The 19,256-nt window shown below is 40.3% G+C and overlaps 1 protein-coding gene across 2 annotated transcripts; it reads right to left on the bottom strand.

Moving 5' to 3' along the window:
• Nucleotides 1-1,457: 1,457 nt before the first annotated feature.
• LOC147170051 (spermatid perinuclear RNA-binding protein-like) lies at nucleotides 1,458-19,016 on the bottom strand. 2 transcript variants are annotated; one of them, XM_086082745.1, is made up of 20 exons: nucleotides 18,873-19,016; nucleotides 18,446-18,599; nucleotides 15,803-15,911; nucleotides 14,833-15,020; nucleotides 14,562-14,730; nucleotides 14,233-14,371; nucleotides 9,845-9,933; nucleotides 9,393-9,488; nucleotides 8,817-8,928; nucleotides 8,630-8,727; nucleotides 7,282-7,390; nucleotides 7,052-7,189; nucleotides 6,105-6,295; nucleotides 5,920-6,027; nucleotides 5,674-5,805; nucleotides 5,437-5,583; nucleotides 5,174-5,294; nucleotides 5,044-5,082; nucleotides 2,241-2,606; nucleotides 1,458-1,909 (listed from the first exon to the last, which is right to left on the bottom strand). In XM_086082745.1, exons 2-20 carry the CDS (start codon nucleotides 18,559-18,561, stop codon nucleotides 1,800-1,802), a joined length of 2,577 nt encoding a protein of 858 aa, XP_085938871.1. In that variant the 5' UTR covers nucleotides 18,562-18,599; nucleotides 18,873-19,016; the 3' UTR covers nucleotides 1,458-1,799. The 2 variants fall into 2 exon arrangements, with proteins under 2 accessions (XP_085938871.1, XP_085938872.1); XM_086082746.1 differs by lacking the exon at nucleotides 5,044-5,082.
• Nucleotides 19,017-19,256: the final 240 nt, after the last annotated feature.

The following is a 19,256-nucleotide window of genomic DNA, read 5'->3' as shown; positions in this document are numbered from 1 at the left end:
CGCAGTATGATTGTTAGTGTAGTGTGTATATTGTGGAACATATTAATTACTCTATGGTAACTTGACTTGGGGGGGGAAAAAACCTATACAACTACTAGTTATACATAGGTCGACTGGTTAGCACGCGCCCCTAGCAGTGCAGAGGTCATAAAATCGAATCTGGCCTGCAGCCTTCCTGGTTGGAGTTTGCATGTTCTCCCCATGCCAGCATAGGTATTCTCCTGCTACTCCAAATTCCAAAAAACATGCATGGTCGGAAAGTGAACATTCTGAATTGTCCCAAGGTGTGATTGTGAGTGTGGATGGTTGTTCGTCTGTGCGTGTGCTCTTCAATTGACTGGCTACTGCCTGATAAGTCACAAAAATCTTTGGGCAATCCACAGGTGTGTCATTTTGACAAATCCCAAGTTTCAAAAATGGCTTGCTTTTTTTGATGATGCAATGTTAATAATAATGGTTGAACAAACATGCCGTTTTGGGGGTCTCCTGAAAAGTGACAATTTTGGAGGTGCAAGGTTTTGGCCCAAACGCCAACGTTATGTTAGATATATAAGATATACTTTATATTCTTTTTACACCATGTGATAAGTATTTGCAGATTCTTTATTAACTCAATATGCACTAGAACAAAACAATGTATCAAGCTCCATCATGGCAATAACTATCTATGCCACACCAAGTGAAACCATTAAGATAGCGTGGCTTGCGGCTAAAAACAGTCTGACACCCTTGCTTTAAATAAATGGCACAATGATCAGGACGCCACGTACAGTAATATAAAACATACATCAATAGAAAGTATGTTTGGTTAGATTGTTAAAAACATAATGAGTGCAGTTTTCCTGAGGTGAAAACCATCAAACAAAGTCAGCAAGGACTTTGTTTGAGTTTTCCTTTGATGGGACGTACCGCCATGTTGGAGGTAAACACATTATTTTGTTCTAGTGCTTATTGTTTGAATAAAGAATCCTCGCAATCTCAACAGCCAACAAGGCAGACAAACAAATACTGATCACGTGCTCGAAAACTCCCTATTCTTCCAACTTCAAAATGGGTAAAGTCCAGTTTAAGAACCATCATGTCACGACTAAGAAATTTAAATTGATGTGTTTTTATTTTTCTAGTGGACTTTAGAATCACCTCTCCTCCCAATGTTTTACTAACATGCCCTGACATGTAGACTATGTTACATCATGTCGCTTATTGTGACATGAGCATGCAGTGCAGCGTGCAGAAGCACTCTAAACAACTGCGAAACACTTCCAACGGCACCAACGGTGAGGAATTATGTTTGTCATTTGAAATAGAAATACAGCCTGACCTGCTTTTCTGTAAAAAAAAAAAAAAAAGTAAAAAAAAAAATAAAAAAAAAAAAAGGTGACAGCTCAACTTGTACCTAAAAGCCACACATTACTAGCAGGACAATAGTATGTAAATTCAAACAACACTTTAAAATGTCACTGGTGAGCAGTAAGTTTGCTCTAAAACAAAGTTGTTTATTAAGAGAATGATTGGTACAGTTTGTGACAGTAAATAAAGCCGCCAATGGACAAACGCATGCGGAAAGCTTATAGTACAGCTTTAAATCAGAACGGCGACACAGGCATAAAGAAGCGGTAATCTATTTAAAAACACGTCAGGGGACAAGATGTAACAAACGCACAAGTGACTTGAGCTGACAAAACAACATTCCAGTATGAGAGACATTTCAAGATTTTTCTCTTCGCAAGTGGTGTGTCGGAATCCTGTCAAGAACTCGGTGGCCCCGGTGAGGCCAGAAAAGCAGCGCATGAGCGTGACTAATAATTTGTGCCGCTGTTTCCAGGATATGAGGTTTGGGTTTGTCCTGTGTAGGACTGGTACGAGCCATATCCCTGCTGACTGCTCCAATTGGACTGGTTTGACCAACCTGTTGAGTGAGATCAAATGAGCACATTGGAACAAAAACGGTCAAATGGTAAATGGACAGCTTTTTATATAGCGTTTTATTTTTATTTTTAATCTACACAATGTGGTGTCCAAAGCGCTTCCCAAAGCCTCACATTCACACCAGTGGTCGGCTGCTGCCATGCAAGGGCGCGGCCAGGTCCACTGGGAGCAAAGTGTCTTGCTCAAGGACACTTAGACATGGTCGCCAGGGGGTGAGGATCGAACCCACAACCTCACGGATGGGAGACAACCACTCTACCACTGAGAACGGTATTCAAAGATTAAAAGATGGCAGCCTTATTATTACTCACCATAATTATTATACACTTGGCTCCCCACAGCTGTGCTGGGGTAAGCAGTGCTGTACATGGAGTAGTTGCTTCCCTGTGTGGAAACTTCTGTGTGGCCTTGAGTAAGCATCTTCTTCTTTTCATCACCGTAGCCGTAACTGTAGGGACTCTGTTGGTCAACAGGTGGCGGCATCGACTTGTAACTTGTTGCTGTGCTTGTGGTGGTGCTGCTGGAGACGGGTGGGGAGGAGAAAGTGGCGGCGCTGGTCTCTGGGTAAAATGTGCCGTAGCCGGTGCTGCCTCCTGGGCTGCCAGAACCGACAGTGCCAGTGGCTTTGGTGGTAGCTGTGGTTCCGGTTCCGGTTCCATCGTTGCCGTACAATTTATCTGGAAGAAAAGAACATGCAACGGCGTTTCAAATACAAGTCTACCTTGACTTACGAGCGGCACAACAATTTTTAACAGTTACGAGCTGTTGCTTGGTCCATTTTTTTTTTGCTGCGAATTACAAGCCAGATTTAGATACAGTGGTGCCTTGAGATACGAGTGACCTTACTTTATTAAAGTTTTTACACTCAATACAAGTTCACTGTGAGACTAAACATAAAACTTAACACTTACCTTTAAAGGGAGGCTTAAACTCATCAAGCCATTTTCAACAATAAAAAGTTAATATTTTGTCTATAATTCATGTGATAACCATTATTTTTCATGAATGATGAATACCTTTAAAAACTAATTTTGCCACTTGTTGTCGAGTAAAGATGACATCACCTGTGCTGAGGAAACGGGTAACGACCAATCATGGCTCAGTTTGCTGAACAAACCCAGAAAACAGGTGAGCCGTAACTGGTCGTTAACTAATTCCTCAGCACAGGTGATGTCATCTTCAGTAGAAACAAGTGGCAAAATGTGTTTTTAAAGGTATTAATTGTACATGAAAAATAATGATGTTATCAAATTAATTCTGGACAAAATATTATTTTTACTGCTGAAAATGGCTCAAGTATCCCTTTAAGCAAAACAAAGTTGAGCCTTTATTTCTTTACAATCTCTTTTTTAATTACTTTACAATACAATGCTGGTTTTCTTTATTTAAAAAAAAAAACCCACACACACCACAAAATCTGTGTTTTGGGGGGAACTGAACTTTACTATACCGTACAATTGAGTTACAAGCTTGGTCATGGAACTAATTAGACTCCTAAGTCAAGGCACTGGTGTAGACAAAGACAATATAGCATTATGGTGAAGTGGGTTCTCAGCTTTCAAACATATACTGTATACAGACCAAGTGATAAAAAGGAATCCAAACATTCTTAATTAAATCTTCCGTTAGCATGGTAGTAAAACACACCTGGTTCCTTCTGTCAACAGTTGCTCATTTAAAGTGTAACTCACCGCCCAACCAGACTCTTGCTGTATTCCTCACTAATATTTGAAAACCGTGCTCAATTGGGGTGTTGCCTGGAGGACCGTTGGGCTTGCGAGAGGGGGAGAGGGTTGGGCGTGGTCTGGCTTTGATTGACAGCAGCAGTGAAAGCTACGATCTAAATCATTTCTATACTATGGCAAGCTATGCTAAATAAACTAACCAAATGCCATGCTAATAAAGCACTAACCTGAGAATCGATAAAGATGCTTGCTAAACGCTACGATTCCAACTCCACTGACAACTACAAGCACAAGCATGGCCATGTTTTTGTAAATGCATACCTTTTGATACACACTTTTGTATTGGCAAGTGGTCATAATGACATGACAGGTCTGCATGCATCGCAAATGCTGTTCTGTCTTTCGATATAGTACGTACAGTCCACTACCACACACGACGAGAGAACAACAGCATGCTCTTAAAAAAGTGAGTAAACTCTTCCTCTAGTCTAGGGTGGTTAGCTTTCCACTTAAATGAATACAAACGGAGTGTGAAAACCACACCACATTGAACAAGACACGGCAACAACAATGGAGGCGAACGGGTGTCTACGAGCTGCCTTGTTGTTGTCTATCTGGTCACATTAACTCATTTACCGCCAATAAAAATTGACGTCTTTGGAACCCTCACCTCCTGTTTGCAGGTCAAAGCTCCGCAGCACTACCCACTGAGCCACAGTGGACTTGCAAAAATTGACGTCTTTAGCAGTCAATGTCAGTGAATGAGTTAAAGAGACAATTTTTTTTCCAGCATGACACGTGGTCTGTGAAAAAGGCAGAGGCATTGTTTCATATCATCACCCGCTTAAAATAATTGCCAAAGTCATTTTTTTGCAAATTTTTTTGCGTAAATCATCTCCTCATGATGCAAATGGTAATTTTTTTTAGTGTTTCCTAAAAAAATCTGAAAAAATTACAGGCAATTATTTTAAGAAAGTGTCGATATATTAAAGCATCTAAAGCTCAGCCACAGGGTAAGTTATTATTATTCACATTAACATTAGCATTGCACATACAATATCGGCTTGTCAAAACTTGGAACCCTGACTACATTGTAATACCCGGTTTTGTGTCATAACTCGAGACAACACGTGCACACATACGGTGACATCTTTCACAAAGACAGCCATGTATACTTTCAACAAGACAATAGAAGAAAATTGCAATGTGCAATCACCTTGAACTGAATGAAGCACATTACACATTGTTGTGACACTTGACGACGTCACATATTGTAATGTTGCAATACATGGCAAATTTGTTCAGTTATTTGTTTTGTTACGTTTGACATAGCATCACAATTAACTGATTTGCAGAGCACTGGTATAAGAATGTTACCTTCGGTGGTACAAAATACAAAAATGAGGGAAGACGGATGGGAGATACTCACGATAGCCTTTAGTGGCGTTGCTCTCATAACTGTAGTTGGCTTTTAAAATGAAGGGAATATTTTCACCATCAGTCACTTCACTTATGAGCTGTGAAAAGTATTTGAAAAGGGAGAGGGTAAAATTCCTTACTCTTGTTGTACACTGGTGCCGAAGAAAAGCCTCTGCCTCTCCCTCGACCTCTGCCATGGCTCCAGTTAGGAGTAACGGAATCTGACGGGATCCCACGAATAATACCGAAGCCGGGGATGTGCTGTTGAAACCAAAACCATCGATGATTCGACAGATTCACACACAATTTGCTTTTGCAGGTCACATAAAATGATGTAAGCCTCGATTATCTCCTAAGGGAAATCCAATTTCTACTGGCTTCTCGTGTGTCGGTTGCAGCTTACCATGTCAGTGTAAGTGAGCTTCTTTGTTCTCTTGGGCATGAGAGGCGTTTCTGGGAACAACTTCTCCAGAGCGGCGAGAGCAGCATAGGCCTTTGCCTCTTTCTTGTTCGAGCCCCTCCCTTTGAACTTTTGTCCATCAACTTCCACCTGGAAGATAGGGACAGGTGTGATGGCCCATGGTTCACTCCTTGAGCATCAACGTGGGTTGTGTGTGACTGTGAGATGCCGGCAGATCACCTCCATGACGAAGCACTTCTCATGAGAGCCGCCCGTCTCGGCAGACAGTTCATACTTGAGACTGCGTCTTTTCTCGTTTAGCTCCATGACAGGGTTCTTCCCATTCTTGGTCAAGATAGGACCTTGAACACTCTGCTTATAACAGATCAAAAAGCATAGAAAAAGTCTTTAGTCCAAGTCGCTTTGTGTCATTTTTGTGAAGAGATATTTTGAAAAGAGCACTGAATAGACAGAGCTCCAACATACATCTTCTGATGCGGTGGAAGCACTTGTAGAAGTTACTTCTTGGCCATCCTCAGCTTTGGCTTCGGACTTGGAATCTGAGCCTGTTGGAAGACCAAGATCTTGCAGGACCTATGAAATACAAACAAGTTAAAACAATTTAGCTTCTGAGAGCTGCTTTTACATTCTTTAAATTAAAAGAAACTAGCCTTGGTAGCTACATTAAGCTTGGCCACTCGTTTCGAGGGCCCAGTGGACTCATAGGTTTTCCCATTTACATCTACAGCCATGGTGAATACTGGCTCGTGGACTGGACCTGTCTGAGAGGTGAGGCGGTACTCCAGGCCTGGCCGGTACTGGTTCAGACGCATCACTGCATTCATCGTCAAATCATCTGTCACTAGAGGAAACGCAGATCTTGGTCAATAGCTTACATACCAAAAAATGAATCGTGCTTTGTTTTTCAATTTTTTTGTTCAACACTTCAAGTACTGTAAGCACTTTAAAAAGGATGTCTTATGTTTTTGTTTTGTTGAAAGGAACCCCCGACCACTGTTACAAGTTTGCTCTATATTATTTATTTGGTTGTTACTAAAATAACTATGAGATTCATTTTTCAAAAATCATTTCCAGTTTAAGACATTTTGTAGAAACTTTATTTTGGACGTACGCCGCCATTGTTATTTACGTCGCAACGCATTGAGTGCGTAGTGACGTAGAATAGCGACTCACTTTCTGCCGAGCAATGTGAAAACTCTTATCAAGAAAGCAATGAAAGTCTCCGAAGCGTTCCTAAAGGGACGATCAAAACTCTTGAATGCCAGACGAGAGCATGATGTGGAGGAGGGTGACTCCCAATCGCATGTTGTTTTTTAGGAACGCTACGGAGGCTTAACTTGCTTTCTTTAAAGGAGTTTCACATTGCTCGGCAGAGAGCCTACGTCACTACGCACTCAATGCGTTGCGACGTAAATAACAATGGCGGCATACGTCCAAATAAAGTTTCTACAAAATGTATTAAACTGGAAATTATTTTTGAAAAATGTATTTCATAGTTATGTTAGTAACAACCAAATAAATAAATAAATATAGAGCAAACTTGTCATGACAGTCGGGGTTCCTTTTAAGAGTGCATGGACAGTGGGTCATAGATTACATGACTTCCGAGGAAACCGCTTCTGGAATTTGAGAAACTTCCTCTGTTTGCTATTTAACGAGGACATGTCTTTTTCTTTTGCCATTTCGGTGTAGGGTCTCTTAACCGGTGGAGAGGGTTTGACCTGGTCTGCATGGTCTGTATTGAATAGAACACACAATGAAATACAATGAGCACACATTTAAAATGAGAGATAAAATTGTGAACTGATATAAAACACAGCAAAATACCTGGGAAAATGTTTGCGCTGGCTCCTAGCATTTTCCATGGCTTGCCAGGTTTTGCTTCAATCCCCAAAACTTTGTACATCATCCCAAAAGCACACAGTCTTAATGCCAACTATAGAAAGAAAACAATAAATTACATGAATTATGGATGTGCGAAACACATCAAATTGAAGATTGGTAGACCACTACTTAATACAGCTCAAACTAGATCTCTCATTATGAAGAAACTGAGTGCCATTAAATTAGAGCTGTCAAACAATTAAATTATTTAATCAGATTAATCACATCCTAGAATTTTGATTAATCACGATTTATCGCTTAATTAAAAAGGCTTTTTGATCAACATTTTTTGCCGGCCAAATTTGAAGAGCACCGGTTATGTGTTCATTCTTTCGATGTTTAATGTTATGAGGACGTCTGCAACATTTTTTGATCCACTGCACACTCATCTTCCTCTTTTTCCAATCAGTTAATTATTTGCATAATTTAAAATGGAGAAAAAAAAGACCCCAAAATTTTGATATGAACAAATATTCAAAATGTCATACGCAAACATTTATTAAATGCTAATGTAGTTATGCTTATTGCTCAAACACAACCTGTGCTACCTTTAACGTAGCCATCTGTTGTCAAGCTAAATGATACTCTGTGGTCCAAATTAATAGTGTGATTAATCTGCGTTAATTCATGATTAATGTGATAATTTTTTGTGATTAACTAATTGGTTAACGCTTTAACTTTGACAGCAAATGCAAAAAAAATATTCACAAAACATCATAAAAAAAACCCTCTTCTGATCGCTGTAGTAATTGGGAACGGTATGAAATAGGTACTCGGAATAATGAAAAAACTTCTTCCTTGATTTCTAATAAATAATTCTGACAATTTACTTCATCCAGTGAAAGAGTTCATCATAATTTGTAGTAATGTAGTATGTAAAGGTCTACCATATCCAGCTACTACCAGGTCAGAATGAAAAAAAAAAAAGTATTTCGGTGACCCTTCAAATGAGACACTGAGCTGTGTGGTCGGGCCGAATTTTAGCTCACTGGAAGTGCTCTGCGCTCCCAAACCAGAGACATGGTTGCGGTGTGTGTTCGATCCGGGAGATTGATGGACACAGCTGGTTATACATACACGCTGCCAATGTAAGTGTCAATGCTCAGCCCATTCAACGGTCCCTTTAAGCTATTACTGTTCCATTTGACAAGGTCTTTATAGCTTTTGATCATTTGGTCAGGTTTTGACCTTTAAAAGCTCAGAAAATTAAGAGAAACAATAATTTTTACAAGATCAGATGAAGATCACAAGAGCGGATATAAACTGACCGCGATAGGCAAACTCACTTTACCTGAGCACTCTGAGTTGTGTCTTCACGCTGTTGCAGTGTGAGACTTCCAAGGAGATCAACGGGTTCCTTCTCACAAGGGTCTTTAATTCCAGGGCCATCTTCATCGTCACACAAATATAAAGTGAAATTAGCAATAGCATAGCCAATTTAATTCTAGTGATGTCACAAGGAAATATTCAAGGCTCACCAGCCAAGAGGATTCCAGAGGCAAGGCACTCAAGAACTCTGCGGAAAGCCTCGCCTGGGCCCAGAGGCCTCTCAGATGTACTGATGGCCTTCTCTGCTAGCAATTCAAGAGGCTGTGCAGGAAGATGGCACAGGGCCACAATGCAAACACTCAAAAACAAAGACCAGCCCTCATGCTTCAAACTTAAGCGCAACTTTAAAACTGGATTTGGCTAGCTGCTCTGGTATTGGTAAACATTTTGAAATGTTGTTCTTAAACACAAGTCCACCAGGTAAAGCAGTACAGTTAGATTTTAATACAATATGCAGTGTATTATCAAAAGCTGCAAAGTGCCCTGAAATACCCAACCACCCACTTACATAAACATAAGATTTTCAGCACCATTTCTTTGCAGTGCCAGCCACAGTGGTACAGAATGCTAACAGTTGTGTTACAATGAAATGTAATTAAAGGAAAACAAATACTATGATCTTTGCAGAATTCAACAACACTGAAGGGATTTGGAGCACGAATGGCCTTTTGAATTGGTGAATACTTCTGCAAGCCATTGTACTATATAGTCAGATGTGTGCTTACCCATCCTGAAAGTGGTGCCCAGGTGGGAACACGGATACACAAATCCCTCAAAACCCGGATCACAACAACGGCAGACTTCAGGTTATTGACTTTGGCCTGGAGACACAAAAACGATAGTTGAATTAAAACTGCAGCATTTCCATTCTTTTACTTATTTCTTCCAAAGACCAAGAGAAAAACACAGAGAGGCGAGAAAATCACTGTCAAATGAACGACTGATAAGGTTAAGATGCGCTGACAGTTGTGATCAAAAAGGAACAGCTAGGTCTGTAATTTGGTATGATGGAGCACATCATTTCTCATAACTTCAACTAGTCAAAGCGACACTTTAAAGATGATCGACTACAACAACTGACACTCAAAATGTTTGCTTTTCTCCTTAAGGAGAGAAAATCAAAAGCATTCAAAGATACAGTTGAACGTTGCGTACAAATAATGACGTGAATGCAAACCTGGAACCACTTGGCGTGGCGGAGAGATGCCAAGGAACTTAGGCATTTCTGTCTGTCCAGAACGTCCGGCAGATCGTCTGTTTGCGATTCTATTGACGAGGTGGAATAAGAAGAAAAGGTACAGTTTGACCAAGGGGGTTGATTCTGTCTAGCAGCTTAGGGAGCAGCAGCCTTCCACAAACCCAGAGCAGCAGGGAGAGGAGGTCTAATAGCCTTAAGAATATTTTGGAGTGAAATTGTCACTTTTCATAACATTGCCGTTGTAATTATGCCATCCTGGCATGTTTTTGCTCGCGTGTAGCAGACGATGTTTCTTTCCAATGCAAACTTGCTTAAGACCTCCTTCCCTTCGCTCAGTGGCTCAGGTGGGCTGCTTTCCCCCCATCCTGAGACAGCATGTCCAGTTGGTCAAAGGTCCAGTCGTCCTAAAAAAAAAAAACTTGACAAACTACAAGTCAATCAGTGGTAAAGCACAAGCAAAACCTCCACGTCTGCTCTACTCTGCAGCAAAACTGATGGCTGGGCAAATTTTGGACACTTCCTGGTCTTTGTTTAGTAAACACAGTGGCTCAATTAATACACTAGTACGGTAAAAACTAACTAAGAAGACCAATCAACCAGCAGTTAGTGCAAAGGCCACAGAAGTGTGTGAGGAATGCTCAAATGGCTACCTCCAGTAAAAAAAAAAAAAAAAAAAAGTTTATTTGTTAAACTACCAATACACGGTAACAGACCATGTACATCACTGGAAATCCATCATTTCTTTATGATGTACCATGAAAGAAAACACACACACTCCCCACCACAATACAATATGATGTGCAACAGTTTCCATGTCTTATGTAAAATATTCTATACGCTCTGGCAAAAGGGTCCTCATGTGTCAAAGAATAAAAATTGAGATATTCATATATGGTACTTGAATTGTGCACTTAATTAATTTTATAGTGATATATAATACATGGACATACCTCAACAATTGAAAAAGTTACAGCAACAGCAAGTTTAATGTTTACAGGTTGAAATCCCTAGTTTTGAGAAAAACGAGTTTAGTTTTGGTACTTCCATCTTTCAAATGTCCATAGCAACCAGTACCTTAGGAAAAAGATAACCGGAAATTTTCAGGACCTATCAGTGGAAAGTCATTTCCAATCACAGGATCCAAGATTTGAACCCTTTAAAAGTTTAGGAAGTTTGACCTCTCAACAGATGAAATCAGCCTCAACTTTGAAGATCACATTAAGCTTACAATTTATTTTCTGAGGCATCAGCCAAAGTTTGGTTATTTTATTGTTGCTCCGTGTGGTATTTTCTTGCTTAAATGAGGTCATATTATCGCAGCAGGAAATTTGATTTAATCATTTTGTGTGAATTAAAAGATTATTTGCCACTTGGTGTAGTCTGTGACAAGTTAATGGATGATATGTTTCAAATGCATTTGGTCATATAAATAAAATAAAATGATTTGATGGTTAAGCAACAGGTTTTTTTCCTCAACATATTACATAGGAGCACAACATGATACATACTGGATTTACACTCCAAATATGCGCTACATGCATTTTGGGGCGGGGAGACTCGCTTCATGTTTATTTCTCATCTTCAAATTTTATAGTTCATATTTTATTTTAATTTCATCCCACTTAAAAGAGCATAGAATTAAATTTTGTGGTGATATTCTGCGACTCGAGGCAGACATTAGTGACGCGTCGAAGTGGTGTGTCATCTTTCATAGACGTGATGACATTGAGGAGTGATCAAAACATTTCATTATTTAGTAAATGTACAATACATTAGCCTACATTATCACATACAAGGCATTTCACAACTTTTACACTTTTCCGACTCGCTGTTACATCACTCTGGAGAGCTGCAGCATGGCTGCTTACGTCTCAGTGTCTCCCCGGTGAAAAGCGCTTCATTTACTTTAAAGGGATTACATCACGGTATTTTAAGCCCTTCCACAGTTAACTATAGGCATATAATGATTAAATCTTACATTTGACACCATGGCAATGTAATTTTTTTATGAAATATAAGGTGTTTTGCTGGTTATTTTTCTAACACGGAAGTAAAACCCCTGGTTCAGTAAAACCCTGCCTCTCCCCGTGTGGTTGCCGCGAGCCGGCTGCAGCCTGCTGGAGGATCTCTACGTTTGGCCACGCAAGCCATCAATTCTTTGATAAATATTTCAAACAAAACGGCTCCTTGCCACAAGAAATCGTGGAGGAGAAGGCAAGGAGTGAGAAGAAGCGAGAGGAAAGAAGGAGGAGGAAAAAAATCCCCAAACTTGACCTAGTACCTGCTACCTGATTGCGCTAACACTACACTATTCGTTCAGTTAGATTCAATTCATTTGGACAGAATGATTACTGATAAAGGCTATTTTTGTCACTATCCCATGGATAGAGAAAGTGAGCGTGCGTTTAGTTCACAGGGGCGGTGCCGCACCTAATGACATCAAACCGTGACAACTCGTTTTCTCAGGTTGGGAGGGGCTAGTGCTTGGAGAGCAGAATGACCTGGAATTTCTCATAGAATGGAAGAAAACACCACTTTGGTGATGTATCAGCATTTTAACATGGCTAAAAGCTCCAAAAAGTTGACTTTTCATGTTGCGGTCCCTTTAAAATAGAAATTGATTCATCAAAGAAAGAGATTACGGACTTGAAGGTTGTCAATTTGGATTACAAACCTTCGCCACGGTGTTTACCGATGACGGTGTTGTGCCAAACGGCATTCACTACTACTATGCAACATAGGATCCGTGTTTTGGCGAGTTATGTCGTGCGGCTTGTTTACTTTTGTGCTGATGGTGTATTTAGACTTTTATTGATAGCTATGTCCATTTATAGAAATCATTTGTGAAGTGACGTTTGAGGCGAGGAGCTCAGGGTTAATCGAGGCAAGTTTCCGAGATGGTTTGCTAGCTAAAGTCGGCTAACAAACATGTTGGTTAACGATGCACTTGTCCTAATAATTGCGTATTTTCATACATTTCTACTACAATTTTAACTTTTGTGCTGTTGGGAAATGAAAATAGAGACCTCAAGGAGGCTATTTTTGGAGAAATCTCAAAATCGACATTTTTGCTTAAACGATCTAATTTTGTAATTTACGCAAAACCAATCTCTGTGACATGCAGACTCTTTTGCCGGAGCAGGTCAGTTATATCGTATATTTTTCATTTATTTTAAAGCTACAGCATTTGTTTACATAGGAAAAGGGGAGAAACCATTCAATTTCTGGCGACCTAAGAAAACTGATTTTATGAGAAATGGCTGACATTTGTCCTTGTATAATAAGCTTCATTTTTATTTATTTCGTAGTTTGTTTTTTTTGCAGCTGGTTGCCAATTTCTAATGTTCATGGCTACATTTGTGTTCATACATCTACATTTGCATTTACACTCAAGCAAAACAGGAATTCCAGGGCTGAGATAGCATAGCAGGCCTCAAGGGGTGCCAAAGAGAGAAGAGCAAAAGCCCCGCCCCCTTCCGAGTCCTTTGGGTGTGGTTCGCGAAAGGTCAACTGATCAGGGTCAGCCTGGGCTGTAGGTAAACCACCATATATTGAAGCATCAGCAGTGCACAATATTACTGCTATTGTATGGCGGCTGTGGCTCAGGGTGTAGAGACGGTCGTTCAGTAACCAGAAGGTTGGCTGTTCGATCCCCGCTCTCCCCAAGTCTTGTGACGTCTTGTCCTTGGGCAAGACACTTCACACACATTGCTAAGGTGCGAATGTTTAGTGGTGCCATAGGCGCACACTGGCAGCCACGCTTCCATCAGCCTGCCCCAGGGCAGCTGTGGCTACTTAAGTAGCTTACCATCACCACAGTGTGAATGTATGAATAGTGTATCCATTCCATTGTAAAGCGCATTGGAGTGTCTAGAAAAGCGCTATAAAAATCCGATGCATTATTATTATTGCTCCTAATTTATAACTTCATGAACAGTTCACAGTGTAGCTGTTTGGTAAATTCTACCAGTGCTAGAAAGTCTCCTTGCGTGAGGCTTCAGCCAACGCTTTAAGACCGATACAAACATGTCACTTTAACTTTAAACTTCAAAAATAAAGGTCATGCTTCACATTGCTTATGCTCTACCAAGACTCCAAGGGTCCAATTTTGGTGATCAGGTTTGCTGCAGTGAGCGCAGATGCACATCAGCATTTTAAAAACATACAGAGCGCGCTGGTTAGACTTCAATTGAGCAGTAAGATTTTTTTTCCTTTTTTTAAATAAAGAACTGAGTCATTGTCAACATGAATAACGTGAAATATTTACATCTTAGAAGGTATTTTAATTACTACGTCAGTGGAACAGTCCAGGATGTGTGCACACCCATTTTGACCTGTGTTAGAGAACATCTCAAATGTACACTCACGCCCTTCTTGAGCCTCCACCCTGATTTGAGGAGATGTGAGATGGAGGGTGAGAGTTAGAGCCAACGCCTTGGTGCTTTCCACTAAGATGGCTGCATCCTTTGGACAAGGGCTCACTTTGTACAACCCAGCTGACTCAATCTGTTGCAAAAAGGAACAACACTTTAGGCCAGATATGGTCAACTTAAATGATAGAGGTTTGTGCCCGCAATTTTGATCAGCGCTACTCGGGGTTCACATAACAACCATGCATTTCCTAACTAAAACGTCTGCCATTTAATGAAATGGCGATATTACTACTTAAAATTCATCAACGCTGTTGCAGTTGTACCTCTAACTGGGCCCGTAGACTCTCAGCCACCTGGATAAGCATTGTGTTGGTTGGCTTGTTAAGACAAAGCAGCACCAGTTCCAAGTTCAGGTCTCCTTTGAGCAAAAGTCCTTTGGCGAGCAGGCCTACCCTCATGATGCCATGCATTACACGTTTTTGTGCATTGACACTTTCAACAAAAGAAAAAGGGGTGGGGTGCAAAAGCAGAATTGAGCAGAGGAATAATGCTACCATGTGTACCAATTGGAAATATAGTATTGTGGTAACTTACCTTTTGGACTCTTTCGTTCCTTTATTTGGGGCGTCCATTTTCTCAGATATAGTCTTTAATGCACACTCCACATGAGACACAATTGTCTGCACTGCCTCTAGCTCCTCTGCAGAGGGGTATATTTCAGAGTGTTTGGCCATCACACGCCGATCGTTTGGCCCCGAGTGCATCTGGTTGTGCGCACTGACCTTTTTTGGGTAGCATGCAGAGGGAAAAAAAATCAACTTTTTGTGGAACACAAATCAATTATTATCCATCATCAATCCATTAGTCACTTTTCTTAACCACTTATTGCGGTTCCAGTCACTTGGGAAGCTGCAGCCAATCCCGACAGACTAGGCAAAAAATCCCAGGCCAAACACTAGTACTGCTGTTATTCACATAAGACAGTGGTGTCAAAGTCCAGTCCTCGAGGGCCTAAATCCTGCATGTTTTAGAGGTTTCCCCATGTTCAACACAGCTGATTCATATTTAAGCTCATCAGCAAGCTCTGCAGGAGCCTAATAATTATCCTGATCATTGAATCGGGTGCGTTGAGAAACCTCGAGAACATGCAGGACTCAGGCCCTCAAGGACCGGATCGGAGGGCATGTGACATAACGGATCATTTGTCAGTTTGGGATAGGCTCCAGCTTCCCCAAATGGGAAAAGGGTTTAAGAATATAGATGGACAATCGGTTGTGTGAAATGTGGCAATGGTCCACCATTGCATCTAATGAACAATTTTAGCATAGCTATATTTATTCTTCTAAAACACGCAATGTCTACAAAAAATTGGGAAGAGTGGAATATTAGAACAAACATTTAGGTAGAGGACACCAAAACAATTCAGATGCACAAGGTTACGAACTACCAGAAAGATAACGTCCTTCAATCATTATGGAGATTGCCATTTTTGAGGAAGCAGAATGAATATGTGAAGTCGAGATTTGGGTCATTAAGTCTTTGAAGGGACAAGGAAAATAGGAACCTTATATTGACTATCATCAACTTCCTCCATTGTAGAAATGTAGTCGTGATAATTCCTCAGCTCTTCCTCGTAGCACCGGCAGTCATACCAGTAACGCAGTTCTTCATATCTGCAAGATGTAGATGACAAATCTAATAAAAACAACAGTCTGCACTAGGGATGCACGATAATGCTATTTTCAACCTATACCGATAAAACGATAATTTAGAAAGTGCTGATGTCGATAACGGATAAGAAAGCCGATAATTGTTTGCAAAACTAACTTGAATACAAATATACTTTCTAGTCCTATTATAAGTCTAATGTGTACAAATACAGTGAAACGTTTAACCCACCATGAAGCTGAATTGTATTGATATCTCTGCTTCAAAGAAAACCAGTAACTCATTTTGAGTTTGCCAAGACAAAATTGTCATGTTGTAAAAATGCAACAAAAAACTGCAACGGTAACATTTTGGGGAGCGTCGCGGAATTTTCAGTAGTTAGGCGAGATGAATAAAAACAATTTGTCTTTTGGGTTTCTTTATATTTGAAGCTTCAAATATACATAAGTCTCACAGAGCAGAATAAATGAAGTAATCGGAGAGTGTGCGCAGTAATTTATCATGGGAAGATTTTTTATGTAGCCTGGCTAGGTTTTGGGAGGAGAAAGGGAAGGTCAGCTAGACAGGAAAGCAAGCGGTCTGTTCAGAGCACGCTTATCAGTCAAGGTGACTTTGATATTGCTTCATGTACAAGAAGTGAAGAGCCCATTGTTAAAGAAAATACAGACGTCCACAATACAGTATAAACTTGTTATGTTAATACGTGTTAAATAGCTACTTTCCATAACAGAACAGTAAAGAAAGCCCACACTGGCGACTGCCAGGTCGCCATGATGCATCTTCTGTGAACACGAGGTCACGCGGGTTAGAGGGTTAGGACCAACGTGGCATCCCTAGGTCTGCACACATTTTGTAGAGATGAGCTTTGCAAGCAGTACACAGTCAATATCTTATGCAGCATTCCAGAAAGATGGGAAGTTTGAGTTTTTCTACCTCCAACAAGGAAAAGTGCACTGGAACGCCACTCAAACTGGAAAGTTCAAGTCAAGATGTCTGAGAGAAAAAAAAAGCGTCATTTATAATCCGCCTTCCAAACTTCCTGGAATGCAGCATGAGCAATGTCACTCTCCTGGGTCATTCCATACCAACCCCCCACAAATGTAAATACATACAAATCTGAAAATTTTAATCAAGCGGATATTGACTTTAATAAAACTTGCTGTACTTGTTGATTGTGATATGCAACCCTAAATCTCCATTTGTAGATCAATGTAAGTAAGTTTGAAAACGTATCTCAGGAACTACTACTGGGCAGTGGGCAGTGGTGTCGTTCAGGGTATAGGCGGGTATATGGAGTATACCCACTTCTTTTTCAGTCAGTATTGAGTGTACCCACTACCCCGAAAGTGCGAGATCATGAGTTTTGATTCCCGCTCTATACATTATTATTATTATTTTTTACTATTTCTTGACAACAGCCTGTATGTTTTGAGGGTTATGGTTAGGCTGGTAATGCCGATAACAGCCTATGCTCCGACGGTTATGGTTGGGGTTAGTCGGGTAATGCAGGTAACAGCCTATCTTTGGTGGCAAAACCAAATGAAAACTCAGTGAAAAGACACAGAAGGTGGAGATGCAAGGCAAGAAAGAGCCAGGCCCAGTGCATGCCTCCACGTGGCGATAATCTAATCAGAGCGGTTCACTGCAAAATAGCGCAAGCAGGAGAGTTGCCCGTTACGGCAAAATATCCACTGTCTAACTCAATTCTAAAAAATAAATGTTTATTATTATATTATTAAATTTTGGGGCTGTCACTATTGATTATTTTCTTGAATCAACTATTCTATCGATTATTCCATTGACTAGTCGGATACAATGAAAAACCATGTTTTCTCTAAATTATTGTTCCTTTAGTATTTTTTTGTGATTAAAACCAACAAAACATCAGTTCAGCAATATCAATGAGAGGAATTGATGTTTTACTCACCGACCTTTTTGAAACAAATTCAGTCACTGGTTTGGTAAATGTTTGCAAATGTCTTATTTTGATTAAATGCAAAAGATAATCGTCTACTCTGATGAAGGACTACATAAATCAGATAATAATTTCTGCTGAGACTAAAATTGGAGGATTTGGACAATTTTAATTTAAACAATGGCTCTAAACGATTACTCGATTAGTAAAACAGTTGTCGATTAATCTTATAATCGATTAAAATTGACAGCTCTATTAAACTTATATTAAATTAAGCGGTTAAAAAAATGGAGGGATGGATAAATTATGTTTTGCCATCTCCATGGAGGTCGCCAATGTAGACAGATACGTCAGACTGAAGTGAACGTACTCGGTTAAGTTGCGATAGATATTTTTTCTCCGACTTCGCAATATGGACCTCCCAATTTGAGTAGCGTTCCAGTGGACTCTATTTTCCTTGTCGGAAGTTGGAAAATTCAGACTGACCTGGAATGTAGCACGAGTAGACGTGAGGTCGTGCGTTTGCTTGCATTGATGACACTCCACAAGCGCAACATTTTATCATCGTGTTCTTTTTCAGGAGGAAAAGAAAAACACGAAAACAAAACATATTTTTAAGGGTACCTGTCAAATTCGTGCGGCAGTAACCGGAGGCCTTGTTGGATGAGGTTGTCCCAGTGCAGAAGCTCATCATAAGCCTGGTGTTCGTCCCATCTGACCGCCATGGTATCACGTCTCATAGATCGAAGCTACCGCCTGTGTTTGGAAACTCTTCCTCCTTTAAACCAAAGGCAGTATTTGTTCGGTACTAGTATAACCGTCGTGTAAATCAAAACATCGATGGCTCCATACGTGTTTGTTTAAAAGCATACTTCAAATAGTTCGAAACTAGCTAGGCTAGCGTTTGTAGCACTGGCGTTGGTAGTTAGCTGGCTAATTGTGATCACGGTTATCGTGGTCAAGTTGCTCTAAAATAAAGCAATTTATTATTATTATACCATGAACGCATCTCTAGAATAATTGTTACTTGGTGTGGGTGTAAACGGCTTACCTTCACAACAAAAGAAAACCGGGTTTATTATGTCGACCTTTCTGACTGAAACGTCGCTACCTTTTTGTCGTTAGCAATTGATGACGAGTCGCCTACATTTGACGTCACCAACCTGCGCGCTTGTCTGAAACAGTCTAAAGCGAGAGGTTGCAATTTTTACGATCATGTCAACAACATTGCCGCCATCAACATTATCACTTGACACATTCAGAGCAAGTAACCAGTGAATGCCTCTGACCAAATTACAGGAAGAGATAACAAAATCAGGCAAATAGCATCTTGTGGCTTTTAAATTCAGTCTCTTTTTTGTCTAACACCTTTGGTTGCGTCTCCGCCATTTGGCGACCTGTTATGATTTTCATACATTTATGATAGCGGAAACAA

The sequence above is a fragment of the Leptonotus elevatus genome, chromosome 8 (assembly GCF_054856555.1).
Source record: "Leptonotus elevatus isolate MCC_2025b chromosome 8, RoL_Lele_1.0, whole genome shotgun sequence".
In the NCBI taxonomy this organism is placed as follows: domain Eukaryota; kingdom Metazoa; phylum Chordata; class Actinopteri; order Syngnathiformes; family Syngnathidae; genus Leptonotus; species Leptonotus elevatus.
Note: the sequence above shows the minus strand (reverse complement) of the source record. Positions and strands in the feature narration are given on the sequence as shown.

Bases quoted from the DNA above. Each gene is read 5' to 3' on its own strand.
- LOC147170051 (XM_086082745.1), bottom strand. From the start codon at position 18,561: ATGAGACGTGATACCATGGCGGTCAGATGGGACGAACACCAGGCTTAT. The intron at 9,934-14,232 runs GTGAGTGTACAT...CCTCGTCAATAG, and splicing joins GGTGGAGGCTCAAGAAGGGC to AATCGCAAACAGACGATCTG. The intron at 8,929-9,392 runs GTAAGCACACAT...CTTCCTGCACAG, and splicing joins GGGCACCACTTTCAGGATGG to CCTCTTGAATTGCTAGCAGA.